The sequence below is a fragment of the Equus przewalskii genome, chromosome 13, assembly GCF_037783145.1.
Source record: "Equus przewalskii isolate Varuska chromosome 13, EquPr2, whole genome shotgun sequence".
In the NCBI taxonomy this organism is placed as follows: Eukaryota; Metazoa; Chordata; class Mammalia; order Perissodactyla; family Equidae; genus Equus; species Equus przewalskii.
In genome coordinates this window covers 93,004,850-93,028,212 of record NC_091843.1, presented here as the reverse complement: position 1 = coordinate 93,028,212, position 23,363 = coordinate 93,004,850, and the positions used below count along the sequence as shown (strand labels likewise).

Sequence of the window (23,363 nt, the reverse complement as noted above, 5' to 3'; positions counted from 1 at the left end):
CCCTCCCATTCTGGACTCTGGAAAGAATATTGCCGTGGCAGTGGGGGGCGTTAGAGTGCCAAAGGCAGGGGATCAGTTAGGCTGCTGCCATGGTCCTCTGAAGACTCCCTTCCCGTTCCTTCCCATACCCACAGCCCTGTGAGCTTTGGGGTTTTGCTTGCATTATCTCACTTTGTGTTTGATGGTACGTTGCCTGTTCTCAGATCGCTTTGTTTCTGTATAATTAGAGATCTCGACACAAAATTGTTGGACACAAGCTCTTCAGGTGCAGCTACTGCCTTTTTTGTTGTCTCGTCCAGCCTAGTGTTGCTTGATGTGGTGTCAAGTACAGTAATTACATTGAGGAGTCTGGGCCTTTGGAGTATAACTGAAGAAATTCATAGAATTGCTGTGGACTTCAAGCTCCAGGAGCCAGGAACTGTGTCAGTGTTGCTTCTCTTGTACCTGCAGCCCAGCATGCATGGCGGGGACTTAAAACTTGTTGATGGAATGCAGAGAGTCCTTGTGGCCTCCAGCCATTCTGTGAAAGCCACATTTTTCAATATTTTAAGATGATATTAGTTATTTGTTCTCCTATTTTTATAAGTGAAGTCAATGCCATAATTAAAGTGTGTGTGTATGTGTGTGTGAGAGAGAGAGAGAAGTGGAAGAAATGCCACATTACAGGTGGATCTGCCTGGAAGAGCATGGGACTGGGCGTTACCAGGCCTGGTTCCAGTGGGTCAGTGTCACGAACCTGTGGTTTGATGTTGTAGGAGGTTCTCGTCCTCTCTTGGTCTTGTATTCTTTATCTGTACAATGAGAGGGTTAGACTAAATGTTCCATAGGATTATTTCAAGTCTGTCGTTTGTGACTTTTCAAACTGCATGGATAAATGTAAATTGTAGATATGAATATTACACCTTCATTACTTACAACTATATGAATAATTACATATAACTACATACTTGTGGAGAACTCTGTAAAAGTGAGATTCAAGAAGGGAAAAGTGTGTCTATAGGATTATTTTCTCTATGAAATTGTTTATAAAAGTTTCAAAAGGAGAATGTTCATTTAGAAACCTATAAGGAATGTGTAGTTATAAGGTCCTTGCAGCCGAAAGGGCGTTCCAGTGAAGGACCCTGGGTTGTGGTTCCAAGCAGTTTCCTTCCTTCAGTCACGTCCAGCAGTGGACGCTGGCCTGAGTGGGTATTCCAGTGGGTGCAGAGCCCCTGGGGGCCTGGGGCTTTGGGGAGAGCGCAAGTCTGGGACATGGGATTCTCGCTGCTGGCCCCAGCCCTCCTCTGTCTGCTGTAGGATGAGGGCTTCATCCTGCCTGTCACAGGTAGGGTGAGAGCCCTTGCTGGGCGAGGACTCGGCTGTGCGCTGGGGTCTCCGATGTGCTCAGGATCCACACCATACCCTGGCTGCCAGGGTCCTAGTGCCTCTAGTCCAGGGGTGATGACACATTTTAGCCTCACTCACCCACTAATTTGTCCCTCTCCTTCAGAGGCAGAGTGGCCTTGGCCGTGGTGCAGGCCAACCCCGGAACCAGATGAGCAGAGACATCTGTGTCCACACCTGGCCATGCTCCTACTATTTAGAACGTGAGAAGCGATGGGTCCCTGGAAAACTTTCATTAACTTCTCTCTCACTGAAATTTACAACTGATAAAACTGGAGACATTCTTGTCAGCTTTCCCCTTGCTAGTATAAGTGAGGTCAAGAAAGAGGCCTCTCATTTTATCTTCAGTTCTATCACCATCCTGGAAAAGGACCACATCAAGCACTGGTTCAGTTCCTTGCAGCCTAATCGGAATGTTGTTTTCAACATCATCGAACATTTCTGGAGACAGCTGCTGTTGTCTCAGCCAGGAGCTGCTCTTGAGGAGCCATCCTCCTCCATGACCAAGGGAAAGGAGCTGACAGGTCTGATGGCCTGTTCCCAGAAGCGTCTAGAAGATACAGCCAGAGTCCTCCACCATCAGGGTGAGCAGCTGGACAGTATCGCGAGAGGCCTGGACAAGATGGAATCTGACCTGGATGTGGCTGACAGGTAAACACTGTAACCCTGACCTGACCTGGGATGGCTGGGGTGTCTTGTCCATCATCCCATGTTTGATACGCATCTGACATTCTGAAAACGTGGGGTACGCCCCTGTTGTGGGCGGTTACAGTGGGCTGCGGCCATGGGCATACAGATGGTAAGGGCCAGCAATTACTGAGTGCCAGGTACCCACAGTGTGCCAGTACGGTTTAAGTGTTTAATGAGGATTTCCTCATTTGATCAACAGATAAGCCAAGATAACATGTTATTCGTAACTTCATTTCACGTGTTGGGTGACTGAGGCTGAGAGGCCAGGAGCACACACTAAGTTTGTTAGCATAGTTTTGTCTTGTTTTTACACAGCTGTAGAGAAGCAAGGTTTGAACTGAAGCATTTTGGCTCCAGAATCTGCTGCGCCAGCCACTCTCAAACCTCCAGTCTCGGGACCCTCCGCTCTCTTAAAAATTGAGGACCCCAAAGAGCTTTTTTTTATGTGGGTTATATATACCAATATTTACCATATTTTTTTAAAACTTAGAAATAAAAAATTACTTATTGTTTAAAAGTATGATAATAAACCCATGACCTAGTAACATAAATAACTTTTTTTTGTGAAAAATAACTTTTATAAAGCAAAACTTGTTTGGTGAGAAGAATGGTGCCATGTGAGATTTTGCACATCTCTTTAGAGTAAAGCTAACTGGAAGGCAGCTGGCCCCTCCGCCTGCTTCTGCAGCCAGCCCACTTGGAAACCCCTTGTTCCCTCTGAGAGGAAGAGCAGAGGAGCCAGCGGGGTCCTGGTGTTGTTGGGAAGTGGTTTTCCCTCCAGACTCCCCGGGGGTCTCAGAGACCATGCTGGAGAAGCGCTGCGCTGCCTCCGAGATGGAGGAAGTGGTAGGGCGCTTGGAGCACAGCGGCAGCAGCTCTTTCACTCTGGCGGGGCTGCATGGGCGCTCAGGTGAAGAGGTGGCCTCCTGGGCGTGGGCCTGATGGTTGCGTGGCTGCTGTTTCTGGGAACCCTTGCCCCTGAGTGACCCCACTCTGCAGTCACTGCCTGTTGCTATTTCTTGGATCCTTGTCTCCTAAGTACCTACGTGGTGAAGGGCATTGTCCTAAAGCTGCAGGGAACAGGGCCCTAAACCTTACCCCTAAGAGGGGGTGCTTGTGCATGAGATGTAGGGTTAGCAGACCTTTTGTGAGTTTTCCTCATGGGAACACAGTTTTCCACCCTTCCTTATAGTTGCGGGGCATGTGACTAAGTTGTGGGCAGAAGTGAGGTAGGTCACTTCCAGACCTGGTCTCTAAAAGCCCTCCCACCCGGTTTCCAGTACTGTTTTCCCCCTCACCTGCTGGTGCCCCTGTGTCCTGACTGCTCACATTTTTATTATCATATTTCTTTATAATTCTTTGTCATCTCAGAGCCCTTTCCCACTGGCAGGCTGGGTGGACTGTGAAGTCTTTGGTTCTGCTGAAAGAGCGGTGGTCCCAGTGTTTGAGAGCTGTGCTCTGAGAAGGTCTAGTCCCTCTTCCCATGACAGTCCTTCTAGATTTAAGCAGTGATGGTGCCTTCAGTAGTCTTCACAAAATGTGGTCCTTTTCTCTCTCTCCCCCCCCCCCCGTCTCCGTTTCTCTCTTCCTCCCTCTCTTTCCCCCCCCCCCTCTCTCTCTAAATAGTGTGTGTATGTGTATCCTGCTGGTTTTGTCTCTCTGGAGAACCCTGACTGATACAGGTTCTGGTACTGAGAGTGAAGCACGAGGTTTCTGAATTGCTTCTGTGGTTTCTGGAGTCTCTAATCTGATTAAATTTAAAGCCACTGTAACTCTTATTTCCAGTAGCATAGAGGGCACTGGTGGTACATGCCATGATATGGCAATAGAGATACACAAAATATCACCATGGGAGGCTCCTAATCAAATTCTTTAAAAAGACAAGGTTCTGAGTGACCACGTATTTGATACTAATAACGTCTTTGTCAGACTAATGAGTATAATGAGATTGGCTGGACAAAGTGGAGACAGGAAAGGATGAGCTCAGGGCACCACACAAATGACCTGAACATTCCTATATCTGCCCTGAGGGAAACCCTTAGCTCCTGTAGCTGCAGGACTGAGACTTCTGAAAGCCAGATCCAGAGTGTCACCCTGTGAGCAGGTGAATCACAGCATAAATTGAAATTCTAGCTTGGCACAGCATCTGCTGTTAAGCTGAGGGCATTGATTGGGAAGAAATGGGATCCTGAAAATTGGGATGTGGACGTTGGGGAAGATCCTGGTGAAACTGGGGCCATTGAACCCCTAAATTCTGATGAATCTTCTTTGCCAGTACAAGCAGCCCGTCCACCCACATCTGAGGAGGTTAACCACACTTTGCCTGAGGAATCTGTAATGGCCTCATTGCCTTGCAAGACAATGCTGATTCTCCTCAGGACCCAACCCCACCACCCCTCTTTGCTTCTAGATTTGTTGCTAGACTCAAGTCCCAGCAAATCCTAAAAGATGAGGCACAAAGTGTGACCCACGAAGAGGTGTGCTACACTTTGAAAGAACTGCGTGATTTTTCAAATTTTATACAGACAGAAATCTGAAGAGTATGTATGGAATGGATATCAAAGGTGTGGGGTAATGGTGACAGGAATGCAAAGTTGGATCAGGCTGAATTTACTGAAGTGGGCCCACTTAGCAGAGATCCTGGTTTCCATGCCATAGCTTGAGGAGTTAGAAACGGCTCAACAGTGTGGTTGGCTAGCTGAGGTGTGGTCTAAAAGGTGGCGCACACTAATTGAAGTGTGAGCGTCAGAACTGCCTTGATGTGCTCCAGAGGAAGACTGCAAGGCTTGGGGAGATTGGAGTGGTGGAGTGGATTTTCACGTGAGACCTCCTCGCCCACCCTGGCAAGGTCCAGAGGACACACTTTTCACCATGACTATGGAAAGTAAATTTGTGAGGGAGCCCCAGCATCCTTGAAGAGCCATGCGGTTGCTATTCTCTGTAAGCCAGAAATTACAGTGGGAACTGCTGCGACTGAGCCTGGATCCTTAAATGCAGTGGGGATAATTGGATCCTGGGGTGGTGGGGTCAACTGGCAGCTTTTAATCACCAAAGGCAAGGGGGATGGTTACTGTAATGGACAGCAGAGTCAAAGCAGCAACCAGAATAGTCTGACTCCCAGAGACCTGTGGTGTCAGCTGATCAGTCATGTGCCCCTAGAAGAGAAGTAGATGGGCAGTCTAGTCAATTTTTGCTTGATCTGTATAAGCAGAAGAGTTCTAGGTCATGTGAGCAAGCATCTAGCTTGGATAAGAAAAACAGAGTCACAGCCCCTCAGTCCATTCCCAGACTTGGACTAGTTTACAGACCCAGAACATCTTGAAGGATGGAGAAGCTGGGTTCCCTTGAGGAAGGACCCCCAGCATGCAACCAAAAGTTTCTACTGTTTATCTTTCTCCCGGCCTTGCCCAAAGATGGCATCTTACCAGAGTGACAGTGCATTGGGGAAACGGAAATAATCAGACTTTTCAGGGACCGCTGGACTGGCTCTGAATTGTCACGGCTCCTTGGAGACGCAGAATGTCACTCTGGTCCACCAGTCAGAGTAGGGGATGTGGAGGTCAAGTACTCAGTAGAGTTTTAGCTCAGGTCCATCTCACGGTGGGCCCAGTGGGCCTCCGACCCATCGTATGGTTATTTTCCCAGTTCTGGAGTACATAATTGGGATAGACATATTCAGCAACTGGCGGAATCCAAACACTGGTTCCCTGACCTGAGAGGTGAGGGCTGTTCTGATGCGAAAGGCCACTGGAACTGTCTGTCCCTAGAAAAATAGTGAAGGAGAACCAACATCAGTTCCTGGAGGGATTGCAGAGATGAGTGCCACCGTCAGGACTGAAGGGTACATGGGTATTCATAATAAACAAGAAATAATTTCACGTTCCTGCCAGGATTGCAGAGATGAGTGCCACCGTCAGGACTGAAGGGTGCAGGGGTATTCATAGTAAACAAGAAATAATTTCACGTTCCTGCCAGGATTGTAGAGATGAGTGCCACCGTCAGGACTGAAGGGTGCAGGGGTATTCATAGTAAACCAGAAGCCACTTCCTGTTCTCAGTGGTGTTCTTTGAAGCACAGATTTTAATTTTGATGAAGTCCAATGTATCTATTTTTTCTTTTGTCACTTGCCTTTTTGTGTTAAATCTAAGAATCCATTGCCTAATCCAAGATTACAGAGATTTACACCTATGCTTTCTTCTAAGAGTTTCATAGTTTTAGCTCTTATATTTAGATCTGTGATCCATTTTGAGTTCATTTTTGCATCTGGATATCCAGTTGTCTCCGCAACATTTGTTGAAAAGATTTCTTTCCCCATTGAGTCTTGTCACTCTTGTTGAAAATCAGTTGACCATAAATGCAAAGGTTTATTTCTGAACTCTGAATTCTATTTCATTGATCCTTACATGTAACCTTATGCCAATACCACACCATCTTCATTTCTATAGCTTTGTAGTAAGTTTTGCAATCGGGTAGTATGAGTCCACCAACTTTGTTCTTTTTTTCGAGATTATTTTGGCTGTTCTGGGTTCCTAGCATTTGCATATAAATTTCAGGATCACCTAGCCAATTTCTGCACAAAAGCCAGCTGAGATTTTCGTAGAAATTGGATTGAATCTGTAGATTATTTTGGGGAAGTTTAGCATTCTTAACAATGTAATTATTGATGTGATATAAAATGACTTATCCTATTTTATTTTTTTGTTGTTTGTTCCTTCTGGTCCTCATTCGTCTTTTTCTCTGCCTTCTTGTGAGTTATTTGAATACTATTTTAGAATTCCATTGTGATTTATCTATAGTGTTTTGAATATATCTCCTTGTATAGATTCTTCATTGGTCACTCTAGGTATTATATTATACGTAATACATGTATTTACATAATTTGTTGCAGCCTACTGATGTTGGCATTTTACCAGTTTGAGTGGTGTGTGGATACCTTCTGTCTTCGTGTGTCTTCACCTTATTCATATTCGTTGAATGTAAATTAAGATATAATTATCTGTACTTTGAGAATCACATCAATGTTATAATTTTTACTTCAAGCATCATACTTATTTTAGCAAGCTCAGGAGGAGCTAAGTCTGTTTTATTCCCCTGAATTTTTACTCTTTCCGTTTTTCTACTGTCCTTCCTGATGTTCCAGGACTTCTGCCTTCATCAGTTCCTTTCTGATCCAGTACTTCGTTGAGCATTCTTTTAGGGCAGACCTGCTGGCAACAAATTCTCTGTAGTTTTCCTTCCTCTGAGAATAATTCGATTTCTTCTTCATTCCTGAAAGATAGTTTCACTGGATATAGAATTTTGAGTAACAGTTCTTTTCTTTCGGCACTTGAAAAGCTTTATACCACTTCTGGTGAAAAATCCACTTTTATTTGAGTTGTTTTTCTCCTGTAGGTAAGGTGTCCTGTCTCTCTTGCTGCTGTCAAGATTTTTCCTTGGTCTGTTTTGTGTATCTTAACATTAATTTCTTTGGTTTTTATCCTGTTTGAGTCTGTTCAGTTTTTTTAATCTAAGAGTTTATGTATTTTTTGCCTAATTTGGGAAATTATCAGCCATTATTTCTTCTAACACTTTTTCAGCTCCATATTCTTTTTCTTTTCCTTCTGGAATGCCAATGATATGAATGTTAATCTTTTGTTTTAGCCCTCAGATTCCCAAGGCTCTGGTTTGTTTTTCTTTTTTTAAAAAATATTTTCTCTCTGTTGTTTGAATTGGGTAATTTCTATTCTTTGATCTTTAATTTCAGTGGTTCTTTTGTCTGTCATCTCATGCTGCAATATACCTCATCCAGTTTATCAGTTCTAAACTTCCCATGTGGTACTTAAATGTTGTGTCTTTGATTTCTTTGCTGAGACTCTCTGTTTTCATTTGTTTCTGGCATGTTCATAATGGCTTGTTGAAGCATTTTTATGACAGCTGCTTTAAAATCCTTGTCAAGTTCTTCCATCAGTTTCCTCTGGTACTGGCATCTCTTGCTTGCCTTTTTTTATTCAGGCTGAGATTTTTCTGCTTCTTGGTGTGGTGAGTGATTTCTCCTTGTATGCTGGACGTTTTGCATATTATGTATAAGACTCTGGATCTTGTTCTTCTGTTTTAGCACATCTTCTCCTAGCACAGTGCCCCTGAGAGTAAGAAGCTGATTCCTCTCACTGCCATGTGGGGACGTGAGTCCAGGTTCCCCACAAGGCCCTTATTTATTCCTTGGGCTGGGAACAGACACCTGTTGCTGCTGGCTGGGAGTGGAATTTCAGGCTTCCCTGTAGAACTCTGCTAGCACCACTCTAGCTGGGAGAATGAGGGCTGTCTTGTTACCGTCGCCCCCCTGGTTTCTACTGACCCCATAAGGTTTCGTTTGTTACCACTGGGCTCTTTATGTGGCCTTCTCTGACACTGCCCAAGATAGGGAAGGACCCCCCAGTGCAGCTGGGTGAGGGTGGACATCTGAGCTCCTCACATGGCCTCCTCTGACATGGCCCCAGATAGGGGAGGACCCCCCAGTGCAGCTGGGTGAGGGTGGACGTCTGAGCTCCTCACATGGCCTCCTCTGACATGGCCCCAGATAGGGGAGGACCCCCCAGTGCAGCTGAGCAAGGGTGGACATCTGAGTTCCTCACGTGGCACTTACTGATGAGGGTTGGGAGTTTGGCTTTCTGGGGAGTTTGGCTGGAGTAGAGCCGTTACTGTCTAGAATTCTCTTTTTGGCAGGCTGCCCCTTTTCTGGTCTTTGGGGTAGAGAGAGCAAGCCTCCTGTATTTATTTATCTTTGTTTGCACCTGTGGCTTATCCAGGTTTCTGGCTTCTTCGGTACTCAGTCTAGGACATGTTAAATAAAAAGAAACTCACCTCCTCAAGTTCCCCAACTCCCAAGCTGCCTAGGCAGTCTGACTTTTCCTCTCCACTCTTCATAATCTTTTGTTTGTTTCATATATAGTGTCCAGGGTTTTTAAGCTGCACTTAGTGGGGAGCATGGGAGAAGAAGTGCGTCTGCTCTATCTTGTCCTAGAACTGGAAGCCCTACCATTGATCTTGATATCTTGGTCTTGCATCTGGTACTTTGCTGAACTTATGTATTCTCTTGGTTTCTTGGTGGGTCTGTGGGATTGTCTACCTGCAGAGTCACGTTTTCTCTTGTTTACTTCTCCTGTTTACTCTTCGGCTTCTAATCTCGATACCTTTTATCTCCTTTTCTTGCCTAGTTGAACTGGCTGGGTTTGCCCTCCAGTGCTGACAAGAAGTGGTGAGTGCGGATACCCTCTACTTGTCCCCATGTTGAGGGAGAATGCATTCAGTTCTTCACTGTCAAGTTTGATGTCAGCTGTAGCTTTTTGGTGTGAAGCTGAGGAAATTCCCTTCTATTTCTAGTTTTAGGGTTTTTATCAAGAATGATACTGGGTTTTGTCAAATGTGTTTTCACCATCTATTGAGACGGTCATGTGGTTTTGTCTTTGAGTCTGTTAATACGGTGTAGCACATTAATTGATTTTCAGACACTAAACCGACCTTTCATTTATCTCAAGGAGGGGTTTTCATACTTGAGATAAATTCCTCTTGATCATGGTATGTACTCGTTTTTGGGTTGGCTTGCTAACCTTGTTGGGATTTTGTGTCTATAGTCATGGGGTATATTGGTCTGTAGTTTTCTTTCTTGTGACATCTTTGTCTAGCTTTGGTTTTGGGTTAATACTACCCCTTATCTTTATATTCTTGAGGAATTTGTGAAGGATTGGTATTATTTCTTCTTTAAATGTTTAATGGAATTTGCCAGTGAAGCCAGCTGGCCCTGAGCTTTTCTTTCTGTGGGACATTTTTAATTACCAATTCGTTTCTTTGCTTGAATAGATATATGCAGATTTTCCTTTTCTTTTTGAGTCAGTTTAGTAATTTGGATTATTCTAGGAATTTTTCCATTTTATCTAAATTGTCTAATGTTTTGGCATAAAGTTGCTTGTAGCTTATAATTTTTTTAGTTTATGTAAGGTCAGTATTAATGTTTGCTTTCATTCCTGATTTAGTAATTTGTGTGTTCTTTTTTTCTTGGTCAATCTAACCTTAAAAGTTTGTCAATTTCATTGATGTTTTCAAATAACTAACTTCTGGTTTCATTGATTTTTCTCTTTCATGCTTCTCTTTTCATTTCCTTTTTTATTTTTAATTTAATTTAATTTAATTTTTTTGAGGAAGACTGGCCCTGAGCTAACATCCATGCCCATCTTCCTCTACTTTATATGTGGGATGCCTACCACAGCATGGTGTGCCAAGTGGTGCCATGTCTGCACCCGGGATCCGAACTGGCGAACCCCAGGCTGCCAAGAAGTGGAACGTGCGAACTAAACCACTGTGCCACCAGGCCAGCCCCAGATTTCCTTTTTTAGTTTGCTCTTCTGTTTCCTTGTTTCTTAGTGTGGAAGACTGTGTTATTGATTTGAGATCTTCTTTTGTAATACAGGCCTTTATAGTTAGAGATTTCCCTTGAATTACTACTTTAGCTGCATCCCATATATTTTGGTAGGCAGTGTTTTGTTTTCAGGTGGCTCAGACCATTTTCTAATTGCCCTCAGGATTACTTCTTTGACACATTGGTTATTTGGAGGGTGTTGTTTGATTTCTAAATATTTGTGGTCTTCCAAAATAGCCTTCTGTTGATTTCTATTTCATTGCACCATAGTCAGGGAACAAAGACACTTTGTATTACTTAAATATTTTAAAATTTATTGGAACTTGTTTTATGGCTTATCAAGGGGTGGCACACTACAGCCTGTGGGCTAAATGCATCCCACCTCCTGTTTTTACAAATGAAGTTTTATTGGGACACAGCTGTGCCCATTCATTTGTGGTTATTTTGATAACCACATTGTTGAGTATTTGCAACAGAGATAGTTGGTCCTCAAAGCCTAAAATATTTACTGTTTGGTCCTTTACAGAAGAATTTTGCTGACCCCTGGTCTAGCATATCATCTGTGCTGGAGAATGTTCCATTTGCCCTTGAGAAGAATGTACATCCTGGTGTTGAATGAAGTGTTGCTTAGATGCTAATTAGATGAAATTTGTTGATAGAGTTGTTCAGCAGTTCTCCATCGTTGACAGTTTTCTGTATAGTTTTTTGGTCCATTAGTAAGATTTGGGTATTGAAGTCTCCAGCTATTATTGTTGAATTGTCTGTTTCTCCTTCAATTCTGTCAATATTTTCATCATGTATTTTGGGGCTCTGTTGTTAGGTATGTATATGTTCATAATCATTGTTTCCTCATAATAAATTGACCCTTTTATCATTATAAAATGATTCTCTTCATCTATGTATTTTTTTATCTTAAAATCTATTTTGTCTAATATTAATATAGCCACTCTAGCTCCCTTATGAACACTGTTTGTGTGGTATATCTTTTTATTTTCAATCTGTTTGTATCTTCAAATCTAAAATTTGTCTCTTGTGAACAACTTATAGTCTGATCTTATATATTTCTGTTAATCCAGAGTGACAACTTCTGCCTTTTGATTATAATCTTTTGTCCATTTATGTTTATTCTTATTATTGACATGGTTGGATTACTTCTGTGACTTTGCTGTTTGTTTTCTATATGTCTGTCATTTTTGTTCCTCTGTTCCTCCTTTACCACCTTCTGTGTGTACATTAGTTTTTTTCTAATTTACCATTTAAATTTTTATTAATATTTTGATTACATTTAAAAATTATTTTCTCAATTGTTATGCTAGATGTTACAATATGCACCTTAATTTACCATGATCTACTTCAGATTGATACTCATTTAAGATGCACCATCATAGGTTCATTCCCTCCCCTCTCTTGTGCTATTATTGTCATACATGTTCTGTCTATATATGTTACAGACTCAATAATACACTACTATAATTATTACTTTGTACCATCTTGTATCTTTTAAAGAAGTTAAGAGAAGAAATCAAAAATATAGGATATTTTATCCTGTTCTGCATACTTACTGTTCTCAGTACATGTCATTTGAGTTGCCATCTCTCTCATTCTCCTACACCTCTTCTGTGCTTTTATATGTCATATATATTATATTTTGTGTGTTATAAGCCCTACAGTATAATTTTTAAATAATTACTTTATGCAGTTGTCTTTTAAATCAGTCAAGAAAGTAAATGGAAATGTTTGTATTGTCTAATCACCTGCACGATGACCTTACCAGAGCTCTTTGTTTCCTTGTGTGAATTTGAGTTTCCCTCCGAGGGTGTCGCTTCCTTGCAGCCCAAAGAACTTCCTTTAGTCTTTTCTGCAGGAGGCAGGCTTGCTAGCGGTAGATTCTTTCAGTATTTGTTTGGGAATGTTTTTATTTTGCTTTACTTTTTGAAGGATAGTTATGCTGGATATAGAATCCTCAGTGACAGTTTTGTTTCTTTTGGAAATGTGCATATGTCGTCCCGCTGCCTCCTGATGCCCGTTGTCTCTGACGGAGGTCACTGTCCGTATTGTAATGGTTCCCTCATTCATCATGAATCATTTTGCTGTTACTGCTTTCAGGTTTCCTCTTTGTCTGTGTCTCAAAGCTGTCTGATGATGGCGTGGATCTCTGTGTTTATTCTGCTTGGCATTTGTGTAGGTTCTTGGATATAGGTTATTTTTTTTCCATCAAATCTGGGAAATTTTGACTTTATTTCTTCAAACATTTTTTCTCTCCCTTTCTCTCCTATCCCTCACACAGCCATGTTACGTGTATGATGGTGGTGTGTTCAGTGGTACCCCCAGGTCCCTGAGAATCTGTTCATTTTCTTCCTTCTTTTTTCCTCATCTTCAGATTGTATAATTTCTATTGCTGTGTCTTCAAATTCACTGATTCTTTCTTCTGCCATTTCAAATCTGCTGTTGAGCCCCTCTAGTGATGTTCTTATTTCTGTTATTGTCTTTTTGATTTGAGAAATTTCATTTAGTTCTTTTTATATAATTTCTACCTCTCTATTGATAGTCTCTATTTGATGAATCATTGTCACTGAAAATTAATAAAAGGAAACCTCATTTAAAATGGAGTCAGGAGGCCAGAAGGGGGAGCTCCCCCGCAGTACCACTCGAGGTCAGTTATAGGCCCCAACAAGAGTCAACAAGAAAGAATTCTTAACTACAGGAAGAAATATGCATTCCGTCCCAAACAGAAGTCAGCGACCCCAGTGACTCAGCCAATAAGAAACCACCACCATCCTGAACTCCTGCTTTTCTCAATGGACTTTCATGCAGAACGACCCTCCCAATTTCCTTCCTTCTCCCAAAAAATGATGTTCCTCTCCCTTGTTTGTTGGATTTCTCTGTGGTCTGCCATAGCATGCACATCTTGATTTGCAATTCTTTGGCTATTCTCGAATAAACTCATTTTGCTGGTAAAATAGCTGGCTGCTTTATTTTTAAGGTTGGCATCACCATGCTTTTCTTTAATCCTTTTAACATGATTTCCTTTAATTCTTAACATTTTCAGTAGTTTCTTTGAAATCCTTATCTCTTAAAGCCAATATCTGAGTGCTCTCAGAAGTGGATTCTATTGATTTTTTTTCTTCCTGTGTATGGCTCACGCTTTTGTGTTTCCTTGCATGTGTCATACTTTTTTGTTAAAAAACTTGGCATTTTAACTAATACATTGTTACGTAACTCTGGATTCTTCTCTCTCTCCTCACTGCGAGGTGGTGGTGTTGGTGGTGGTTTTTGTTTGCTTGTTCATTTTAATCATCTGCCTGGACTGATTCTGTGGAGTGCATTCCACTGTCATATGCAACATCTGCTGTCTCTGCTCAGCTTTTTAAATTTTTTTAAAATGTTTTGATTTTCAGGCTTGGCTTGGTTCGCAGGGGCTGTCCCTGCGTCAGCATGGCTCAGTGGTCAGCTTTTGGTTTGGCAGAGGTTATGCTTAAATGCCTGTGCAGATAATGCTCTACCCTTTGCTGTTAGATCCGTGTGACTTGGGGAATGCTTTCAAAATTCAGATAGTTTGGAGGTCTGCCCATTTTTTTACTTTGTTTCTGATCTCATGGACTTTTTTAACATTAGGCAAGCTGTTATTTGTAAGTTTTTATAGATGTTCTGTATCAGATTGAGGAAATTTCCTTCTGTTTCTGCTGGAAGTTTTAACATGAATGAATGTTGAATTTTATCAGATTCTTTTTCTGCATCTTTTGTGACGATCATCGAGTTTCCTTCTGTTTTTCTACCAATGAGATATATTACATTGATTAATTTTCAAATGTTAACTCAACCTCAGTTTCCTGGGATTAATATCACTTTATCATGACGTAATAGTCTTTTTTATGTATTGTTAGGTTTGATTAGCTAATATTTTTGTAAGGAATTCTGCATCTGTGTTACTGACTGCTACGTACTTACTTTCTTGTACCATCCTCACTGAGTTTTGGTGTAGGAGTTACGGTGCTCTTGTGAACTGAACGGGCAAGGCATTCACTCTTGCTTTATTCTTTCAAAGGGTTGGTGTACAATTGTTATTTCTTCCTTGTGTGTTTGGCAGAATTCATCAGTGAGATGACCTGGATAATAGTTTTCTCTATGACAAGATTTTTAAGTACAGATTTAATTTCTTTGTGAGGCTGTTCATATTCTTAAACTATTTCTTGCCTCAGTTTTAGAAGGTTGGACTTTTCAAGTATTTAGTCTATTTCATCTAAGTTGTCCAATTTTTTGGTCTAAAGCTGGATATAATATTCCCATAAGCCTTTCAAGGGCTGAAGTATCTATTGCAATGCCCTCTTTTAATTCCTGATTGCTAATTTGCATTTTCTTAACTTTTTTTCTTGATCGTTTCTTACTGGAGTTTAATTTTTTAAATTATTTCAAGGAGCTAACTTTTGGCTTTGTTAGTATTTTGTATTTTTTCTGTTTTCAGTTTCACTGATAGCTGCTTTTCCTTTCTTCTACTTACTTTGGGTTTAATTTATAACTTTTTGAGATAGAAGCTTAGATCACTGATTTTAAACTTTTCTAAGAAGTTTTCAAATACATGCATTGAGAACTATAAACTTCTGCTCTGTTTGCATCCCACCATTTTTTGTATGTCATGTTTTCCATTTCATTCACTTCAAATAGTTTCTAATTTCCTTTATTTGGAACTGTGTTTAATTTCTAAATATTTAAGGATTTTCTAGTGAGCTTTTTATTAGTGATTTCTGGTTTCATTTATTTGAGGACAGAGGACATGGTTGAAATTTATTAAAACTTGTTATACTCTTTTTTTTATGTTCTAAACGTAATTGGAAAGAGTGCATTCAGCAGCTGGATGATGTTTCTATAAATATCAGTCAGGTTGAGTTGGTTAAATAGTGTTCAAATTTCTATATTCTTACTAATTATTTTTGTCTTCTTGCTATATCAATCATGGGGAGAAATTTGTTAAAATCTACAACTGTATTGTCTATTTCTCCTTTTAGTTTTGTTAATTTTTGCTTAATGAATTGTGAAGTTCTGTTACTAAATGCATACATATTTAGTATTGTTAAGTCTTTCTGTTGGATTTACTCTCTTACTATTCTGCATTGTCCCTCTTTATCCCTGGTAATACTCCTAGTCTTAAAGTGACTTCTGCTATGATATGTCTTTTGCAATTCCTTTACTTTGATTTATCTGTGTCTTTATATTTCACAGTGTCCCTTGTGAACAGGATATAGCTGGGTCTTGTTTCTTGACCCAGGCTGACAACCTGCCTTTTAATTAGAGAATTTAGTCCATTTATATTTAGTATAATTGCTAATATGGTTGAGTTTAATTCCACCATCTTGTTATTTGTTTTCTGTTTCTTCCATTTGATCTTTGTTCCTTTGCTTTTCCTTTCCTGCTTCCATTTTCTCCTCCTCTATTGACTCGTTATTACTGGCTACTTTAGAGTTGTGCTGTCCAGTATGGTAGCCACGAGCCACGTTAAATTAAGTTTAAAATTCCATTCCTCGTTGCATTAGCTGCACTTCAGAGGCCCAGTAGCCAGATGTGCCTATTATTGTATTAGACAGTACAGATTAAGCCAAAAAGTTCTGCTTGACAGTCCTTTAGAGATTATGATCAGGATTTATTTTGAGTCAAAAGTATCCAGTGTCAGGTGTGAAAAAAACAACATTCTGATTGGAGATGTGTGTTCTGGTTGTGTCTTTACTACTGATTAGCTTTGTGTCTGCAGGTGAATGTCCTGCTGCTCTCAGCCTCAGTTTCTTTTCTAAAACTTGGGGATATTAATTCCTTCTCTTTCTGCTTCATGGAGTGCTTGTGGAAAAGAAAACTGTACAACAGTAAAGTGCTTTATAAAGACAAAAGCAGTTTTAAAAACAGTATCGAAAATCAATTGACTAGTTGTCTGTGTTTCATTTGCTCTTTTAGGTTGCTGACAGAACTGGAATCTCCTTCTTGGTGGCCCTTTAGCTCCAAGCTTTGGAAGATGCCGTCAGAAACAAAGACCAGGGGAGGCACCTCAATGGCTAATTCCAAAGCTCTGGGGAAAGAAGGGATAGTGATCAGAATTCCTGCTGTTATTTCCCAAAGAACAGAATCTCATGTTAAACCAGGAAGGTTCACCGTCCTTGTTTCTGGGTTGGAGATCCGTGACTCAGATTCTTTGCTCATGCACAGATTTGAACGAGAAGATGTAGATGACATTAAGGTTCACACACCTTACGAAATTAGCATCCGCCAGCGGTTTATTGGGAAGCCAGACATAGCCTATCGTTTGATATCTGCCAAGATGCCAGAGGTCATCCCCATTTTGGAAGTACAGTTCAGCGAGAAGATGGAGTTGCTGGAAGACACCAGGACACTCGGGAGCACTGGGACCTCTTCCCTGGCAGAGAAGGGCTGCTCAGTCTGGCATGCAGGTGAGTGCCTGTCAAAACAGCCTGTGCACAGACCTCTGGCGTCACAACCAGACTCAGCACCGCCTTGGTACATGTTGACATGATGCATCACTTGAGCAGCTACTGGTTTCAGCTCACTAGCGATTGCCCATTTGTATGTAAATAAAAATAATTTCAGACCGTTTTCCTTAGTACTTGCCATCTGTGAGTCTCAAATCACTCAGGTTTATTACACACTTGAGAACTGTGTGGTTTCCAAATAAATCAGAAAGGGTTTTGATGACCCTTTCAGAGCAAAGGGAAGCTCCAAATTTGGTGTTTTCACCTCTTTCCTCTGTTTGATTTGAGAACGAGCACTTTAGGATCTTAACTGGCACCATCCCGCCAGCTCTGGTGGCTTTCCCGTCCCTCTGCACTCCTGGTCTTTTGGCGGTCAATCAAGTCTTCCCAGCCCACCGTCCAGTGTGCTTAGGTATCAGAATCTTTGAAAGCTACGTCTCATAGAGTTTGTTTTTTGGCATCTGTGAGGTACTGTGAAACCCTCGCTCTCCCTGGCAGTGTGGCCACAGTGCCCTCTTGCTTCTCTGTGGGGTGTGGATGGGGTAGCTGGGCATGGCCGTAGGGGTCTGTGTGGGTGGTAATACATGGATACATCCCACGTCCACATGTGGTGAGGGCATGGGTCCCTACCTCCTCCCTAGCACATTATACCTGCTATCCCTGACTCCTCCGTTTTGCATTCTGAGCATCTTATAGCGTCTCATTTCTTTGATTGATTCTGAGATGGACCATCGGACACTTTTTATTTGCTTTTGGCCCCGCGGGTTTGCTCTGTGGATTGCCTGTTCTGGTTTTTTTCCTAATGGGCTGTCTCTTTGTTTTTCAGATTTGCAGGTGTTCCCTATATATTCTATTCATCCCTTGTTGACTTTAGAGGCTGCCAATACTTCTCCCAGACCATCAGCCTCTATTACAGAAATCTTTAATTTTGCTGTGGTCAAATCTACCATTTTTCCCCTTAAGTTTGTTTTTGAGCCCTGCTTAAGAAATCCCAAAGTCGTAAAATATTCTGATATTTTCAAATACTAGCATTATAGGTGATGTCACTTCTGTATTGTCGTGACTTCTTTGGTGGCTGAGTGTCTGTTAAAGGAAGAGACATGTTTGTCACTATTTCACTTCCTTTTCTTGTTCTCTTAAGTGATTGATTTTGGTTCCAATATGTAATCTGTTTCCCTAACACATGAATATTTTTATGTTATTCTAGATGACTTCAGGTTTCCAAAAGAAGTATACTTGATAATAGATCTGGTCCCATAACTACTGAAATGTTGGAAATGTCCATGTGAAAACTTAATTCAAAAACTTACTTTCTTGGGGCTGGCCCCGTGGCCGAGTGGTTAAGTTCGTGCGCTCCACTGCAGGTGGCCCAGTGTTTTGTTGGTTCGAATCCCGGGTGCGGACATGGCACTGCTCATCAAACCACACTGAGGCAGCATCCCACATGCCACAACTAGAAGGACCCACAACGAAAGAATATACAACTATGTACTGGGGGGCTTTGGGGAGAAAAAGGAAAAAAAATAAAAATCTTTAAAAAAAACAAAAACTTACTTTCTTGGCATTTCCAGATTCTTCTTTGGCCCTCACTTAAGGCAGGACTCAGAAGCTGGCCCATAGAAGGGCTGAGAAGGGTGGGCTGCAGAGCCCACATAAGACCTGGCCAGAAGGGCCTTCAGGCATGGCCATCTGGAGCCAGCCTGGGAGCCTCTCTGACACCCCGTGTCTCTGACTGAGTTGCCCCACTGCTGCTGTCCTCTGGGAGGAGGCCCGGGGCTGGCAGGCTGGATGCAGAGTGCCGTCGGCTGCCAGTTCTGCGGGTGCTGCTTCAGACGCCCTGTGCCAGGCATGGTGCCAGGCCCCCTTGCCCTGACAGCAAGACTAAATGAAATGTACAGCCCTTGTCTTCATGAAGCTCCGCCACTTTGTGGCTTTTATATCAGGCATGGTGGTTTCAGAGAGAGAACACGGCACAGAAGTAATGAATGAGATGGCAGAAGCGAGCGTGCCACATGTGGCACAGACGTCATGCTGTAGTGGGACGAGTGTGAACTTGCTGTGCCTGCTGTTGTGAGGGCGGGCCCCTGGAAGGTGAGATGGCAGCTCTGACCCAGAGCGTCCAGGCTGCAGACAGAGCTGGGGAGGAGCACGGAATGAGTGCCAGGGCCTCCATAGCCTCAGTGGGATTGCAGGAAGCTAGATGGGTGCAAATTCTGCACACATGCCATCAGGAACAGCAGGCTGGACCTCTTGGGCACAGGCTGAGGCTGCTTGCCACAGGCCCAATACCCTCCTCAGGGAAGCCGCAAATCTGCTTTTAAGGCCTTTCAGCTGATTCAGCCAGGCCCATCAGATTGTCCAGGACAGGCTCCCTTCCCTAAAGTCAGCCAATTAACAGGTCTTCTCCACACCTCAGATACCTTCCCAGCAACACCTAAACCAGGACTGGATTGAATCACTGGAGACCGTGGCCTCGCCCATCACAGTAATGGATTGTATGTGTGTGGAATAAGCTGAGCCACATCCAGGACGACAGATGGGTTTTCATCTTGGTGCTAACTTTAGCCTCTGGGTGGGATCCCTGCTGTGTGTCTGAATCTGGACCAAGCGAGAAGTGCCATCCGCTTGTGAGCCACCCTGCCTTGGGGGTGTGCGCTCACCACCGTGGTTTGAGAGGCACACTGACAAGGAGTTTGGGGTTAGCTAGCATGCTGAGTTCAGTAAGCAGGAAGGTATCTGATTTGCTAGGAACTTTGCAGTCATCCCATCCAAGCCCGGCCGCGAGAGCATGCTCTGCCTGTTGGCTCTGCTGCGGTGGCATCTGCCGACATGACGCCACCTGCAGCACCTCTGTTTCTACTGCTCCACATTGGAAACCACGGAAACGGCAGAGGTGGAAACCGTGACTTTGACCTCTCAGAAATTCACTCCTCTCCTCACTGAGCTGTTTTGGTGAAATGTGGCCAGAAGGTGGCGGTCTGGTAAAGCGACCAGTGTTTGCCGTGAGTCAGTGTCTAGCAGAACTTTCCAGAGACCTCGGTAGTAATGTGTAATGTAGACGGGTGAGGGCCTGGGGTGGCCAGGATGGCGGCCGGGGAGGAGGAGAGGATCCTGGGCTTCAGGAATGACACAGGCCGGCGGTTTCCACCTTAGGCAAGAGCATTGAAACTGCTGTTTTTCTGCATGACATCTTTAAAATAATTTTTTTAGTTTTAGAATAGTTTCAGACTTGCAGGGAAGTTGCAAGGATAGTACAGAGTCCTGTGGCCCCCACACCCAAGCTTCCCCTCTCGCTGTCCTTTGACGTTAGCATAACAAGCGTCTGTCGATGCATCGTTGCTCACTGAAGTCCAGATGTTACCCAGATCTCCTTGGGCTCTCCTGTCCTGGGGCCCCACCAGGACCCCCAGGACATTTCAGCATGCGTCTCCTTGGGCTCTTCTTGACTATGACTTTCTCAAACCCCTTGCTTTGATACCTTGATGGTTTTGAGGAGGAGTGGTCAGGTTTTGTAGAATGTCCCCCGGTTGGGCTCTGTCTCCTGTTGTCTCATGATCCACTGGGTGACAGGTTTGGGAGGAAGACCCCAGAGCCCTTCTCATCACATCAGAGCAAGGTCCGTACATAGCATTTTTAAGGGTTTTTTTGGGTAGTGATTTTTGTCTTCGTTGTTTGCTGACTGTCACCTTCTGAGAAAGGCCTTCCCTGACCATCTAATTTTTTTTTTCAAGATTTTGTTTCTCCTTTTTCTCCCCAAAGCCCCCCAGTACATAGTTGTATATTCTAGTTGTGAATCCTTCTAGTTGTGGTATGTGGGACGCTGCCTCAGCATGGCTTGACCAGCTTTGCCATGTCCACACCCAGGATCCGAACCAGTGAAACCCTGGGCTGCTGAAGCAGAGCATGCAAACTTAACCACTCATCCATGGGGCTCCTGACCATCTAATTTAAGAGGCCTCCGGTCACCACTCACTCACCCTCTGGAAATCTTGCCCAGCACTGGGACAGGTGCTCCAGAGCCAGACCTGATCTGTCTGGACAGAGGGCACACACATCTCTGTGTGATGGTAAATAAACATCTGAGGCATTGAAGTCCCTGTGTAGGATCATCCATGTAAGACCATCTTTTCAGGCAGTGGAGTCTGACCCTTGGATGTGGGCATCAGTCTGACCACTGACAGCCCCTGTGTGGTCACTGGGATGCAGGCACCACACTGACCACTGACAGATACTATGTGGTCACTAGGATGCTGGCACTGTGCTGATCACACACAGGCCCCATATGGTCACTAGGAACTAGGCACCCCCTGACCACCGCTAAAATCCTGGGGAGCTGCTCAGCCCTCACCCACTTGATCCCTTCGAAGGCCGCATGGGCCCAAGCTGTGCACCATCTAATTTTGTAAATTTGCAGAGTCAGTTCTAATTGTAACCTTTTGAGACTGCTGTCTCTCTCCATTTTAGGTTTCTTTCTGTTAAACTTGCTGTTGTGTGGAGGGCATGGGCATTTTGTGTTTGTTCTGAAAGGGCTTCCCACCCCAATAAACTTCTGAGTCTGTCCCTGGGTGGACTGGGCATTTCCCTGTGTCATCAATGAGGCATTGGGGGGCCAGGGATGAGGAGAAAGACTCGCCTGTGGCCAGACAGGCATGGAGCCTCATTTCTGCTCCCAGCTCAGGCCCTGGTGGTCTTTGCTCTGAACTTGCGGTGAGGTCAGGAGTCCATCTGATGCACAGAGGAGACTGGTGTCCTGTTGCCTCCTGCAGCCCAGCTCTTGCTCAGGGTTTCCCTCGTTGCCTCATGTTTCCTGGAAATTGAAATCATCTGTATGTTCCCCTGTAGCTTGAACCATTTGTGCTTATTTTGTTTAACTGAGATAATAATGACTTTAGAGACAAAACCCATCTTATACGGAAACAAATTAATTTTCTCAGAAGTTATTTCAAAGCACTGAAGTAACTGAGTCAGCAGCTTAAGTCTCAACACAGCACTGGGGGTGGCTGAGCCCGTGCTAGGCAGGATCCCACTGACCCTGCAGCTCATTGTGAAAAACATCCCTGACTTAGTGTATTCCAGGGAGAAAAATCCTGTTTTGGCTTTTTGGTTAAGTAAAATCCATTTTGTTAAACGTTCAAAATGTCTCTGTATATTGTATAGCTAAAGGTGTTGAAATGGAAGCCAGAGTGATAGGGAAGGAGCACAGTGCTGGGCACAAGTGTGAGTCGCTGTGGGCCTTGCTCTCAGAGAGCTAGTTGGGGAGATCCCGGTTTGAGAAGATGCTGAAAAAATAAATAGTGTAGTACCGAGCAAGTTAGTTTCAAAGGGCACAAACTGAATGATACCAGGACCGATGAGGGAAGACTGCTGCTGGTGGAAGGGCCCAGTGGAGGACAGGCCACCAGGCTTTCCCTGGGGGACATCCCATCTGCTGACGGCTGCAGATTGAGTACAGGGGAGCGAGGGCCAGCCTGCCAGGGACGAGGTGCCAGGGGGCTAGATCATTGGTTGGCGGGATTCACATCAGCAAGGGAGATGCACTTGGCTGTCTCATGACCACTGATGGTTAACGCCAGGCGTGTCGGGGGGCCTCTCCTTCAGGCTAACAGTAACCAGTGGAACACGTCCTCTGTTTCTGCTGTCGTATCTTAAGCCTTGCCCTGCAGTGTCCGGCTGCTGGCCATTTTAGAAAAGTGCTTTTCATTATGTAACATCTCAGTGAGTGACATCTTAGATCACCTGAGCCCAAGCAACAGTGAGTTCCATGCCGTGGAAAGTTCTGTGCTGGTTAATAAACCCCCAGGATGTTGGACTTCGGAGGGTGGCCCTTTGGAGATTGTAGCATGCAGGTTGTGAAATCAGTTTGATTGGTTGTAACCAGCTTTTTTTTAAAGAACGAATGAGAAAAGCAGACATCTGAGTGCATGGTGTCTAGTAAGGGTTTTGTCTTGAGAGACTTTTTCAGACCCCCGAGATGCACTGAGGGTCTGGTGGTTCTGTGTGGATGCGCTTCTCGTGGTGGCATACAGTTGAGGAGCACGAGGGCTTCCTTCCCGCTGGAGACAGGCCTAGGGGAGGGGAGCTCGCAGGTCTGGGACCCTGGGTCTGGCCTCCATGCACGTCTTGCTCCAGCGATCAGTTCCTGAGCTCCACTCCCTCTGGCCTAGGCCCTTTTCCTCTCTAGGATCCTAAGAAACTGTGCTCTCATCCTTGTTCCAGCCTGTGTTTATCCCAGACGAGGCCAGGCCTTCTTTGCGCAGCCAGGCACTCTCCAGGAGTGTTAATTTGTAAGAATGACTTTAAGAAATAAGAACAGACAGGGTGTGTGTATGTCCAGGGTGGCTGGTCTCTAACCTGGGAGGAGGGGCTTGCCCAGGCAGCAGGTCTTGGAGGCCACCGCTTGGCCACCTGCTCTTCAGGTCAGCGAAACC

The 23,363-nt window shown here is 43.7% G+C and overlaps 1 protein-coding gene across 2 annotated transcripts in view; it reads left to right on the top strand.

Moving 5' to 3' along the window:
• The window catches only part of SNAP47 (synaptosome associated protein 47), a 53,637-nt gene that overhangs the window by 12,373 nt on the left and 17,901 nt on the right, over positions 1 to 23,363 (top strand). For both annotated transcript variants that reach the window (XM_070571719.1, XM_070571718.1), the window contains exons 2-3: positions 1,490 to 2,034; positions 16,406 to 16,896. In XM_070571719.1, the coding sequence (XP_070427820.1) occupies positions 1,490 to 2,034; positions 16,406 to 16,896 (1,036 nt within the window). The remainder of the gene's footprint in view (positions 1 to 1,489; positions 2,035 to 16,405; positions 16,897 to 23,363) is intronic.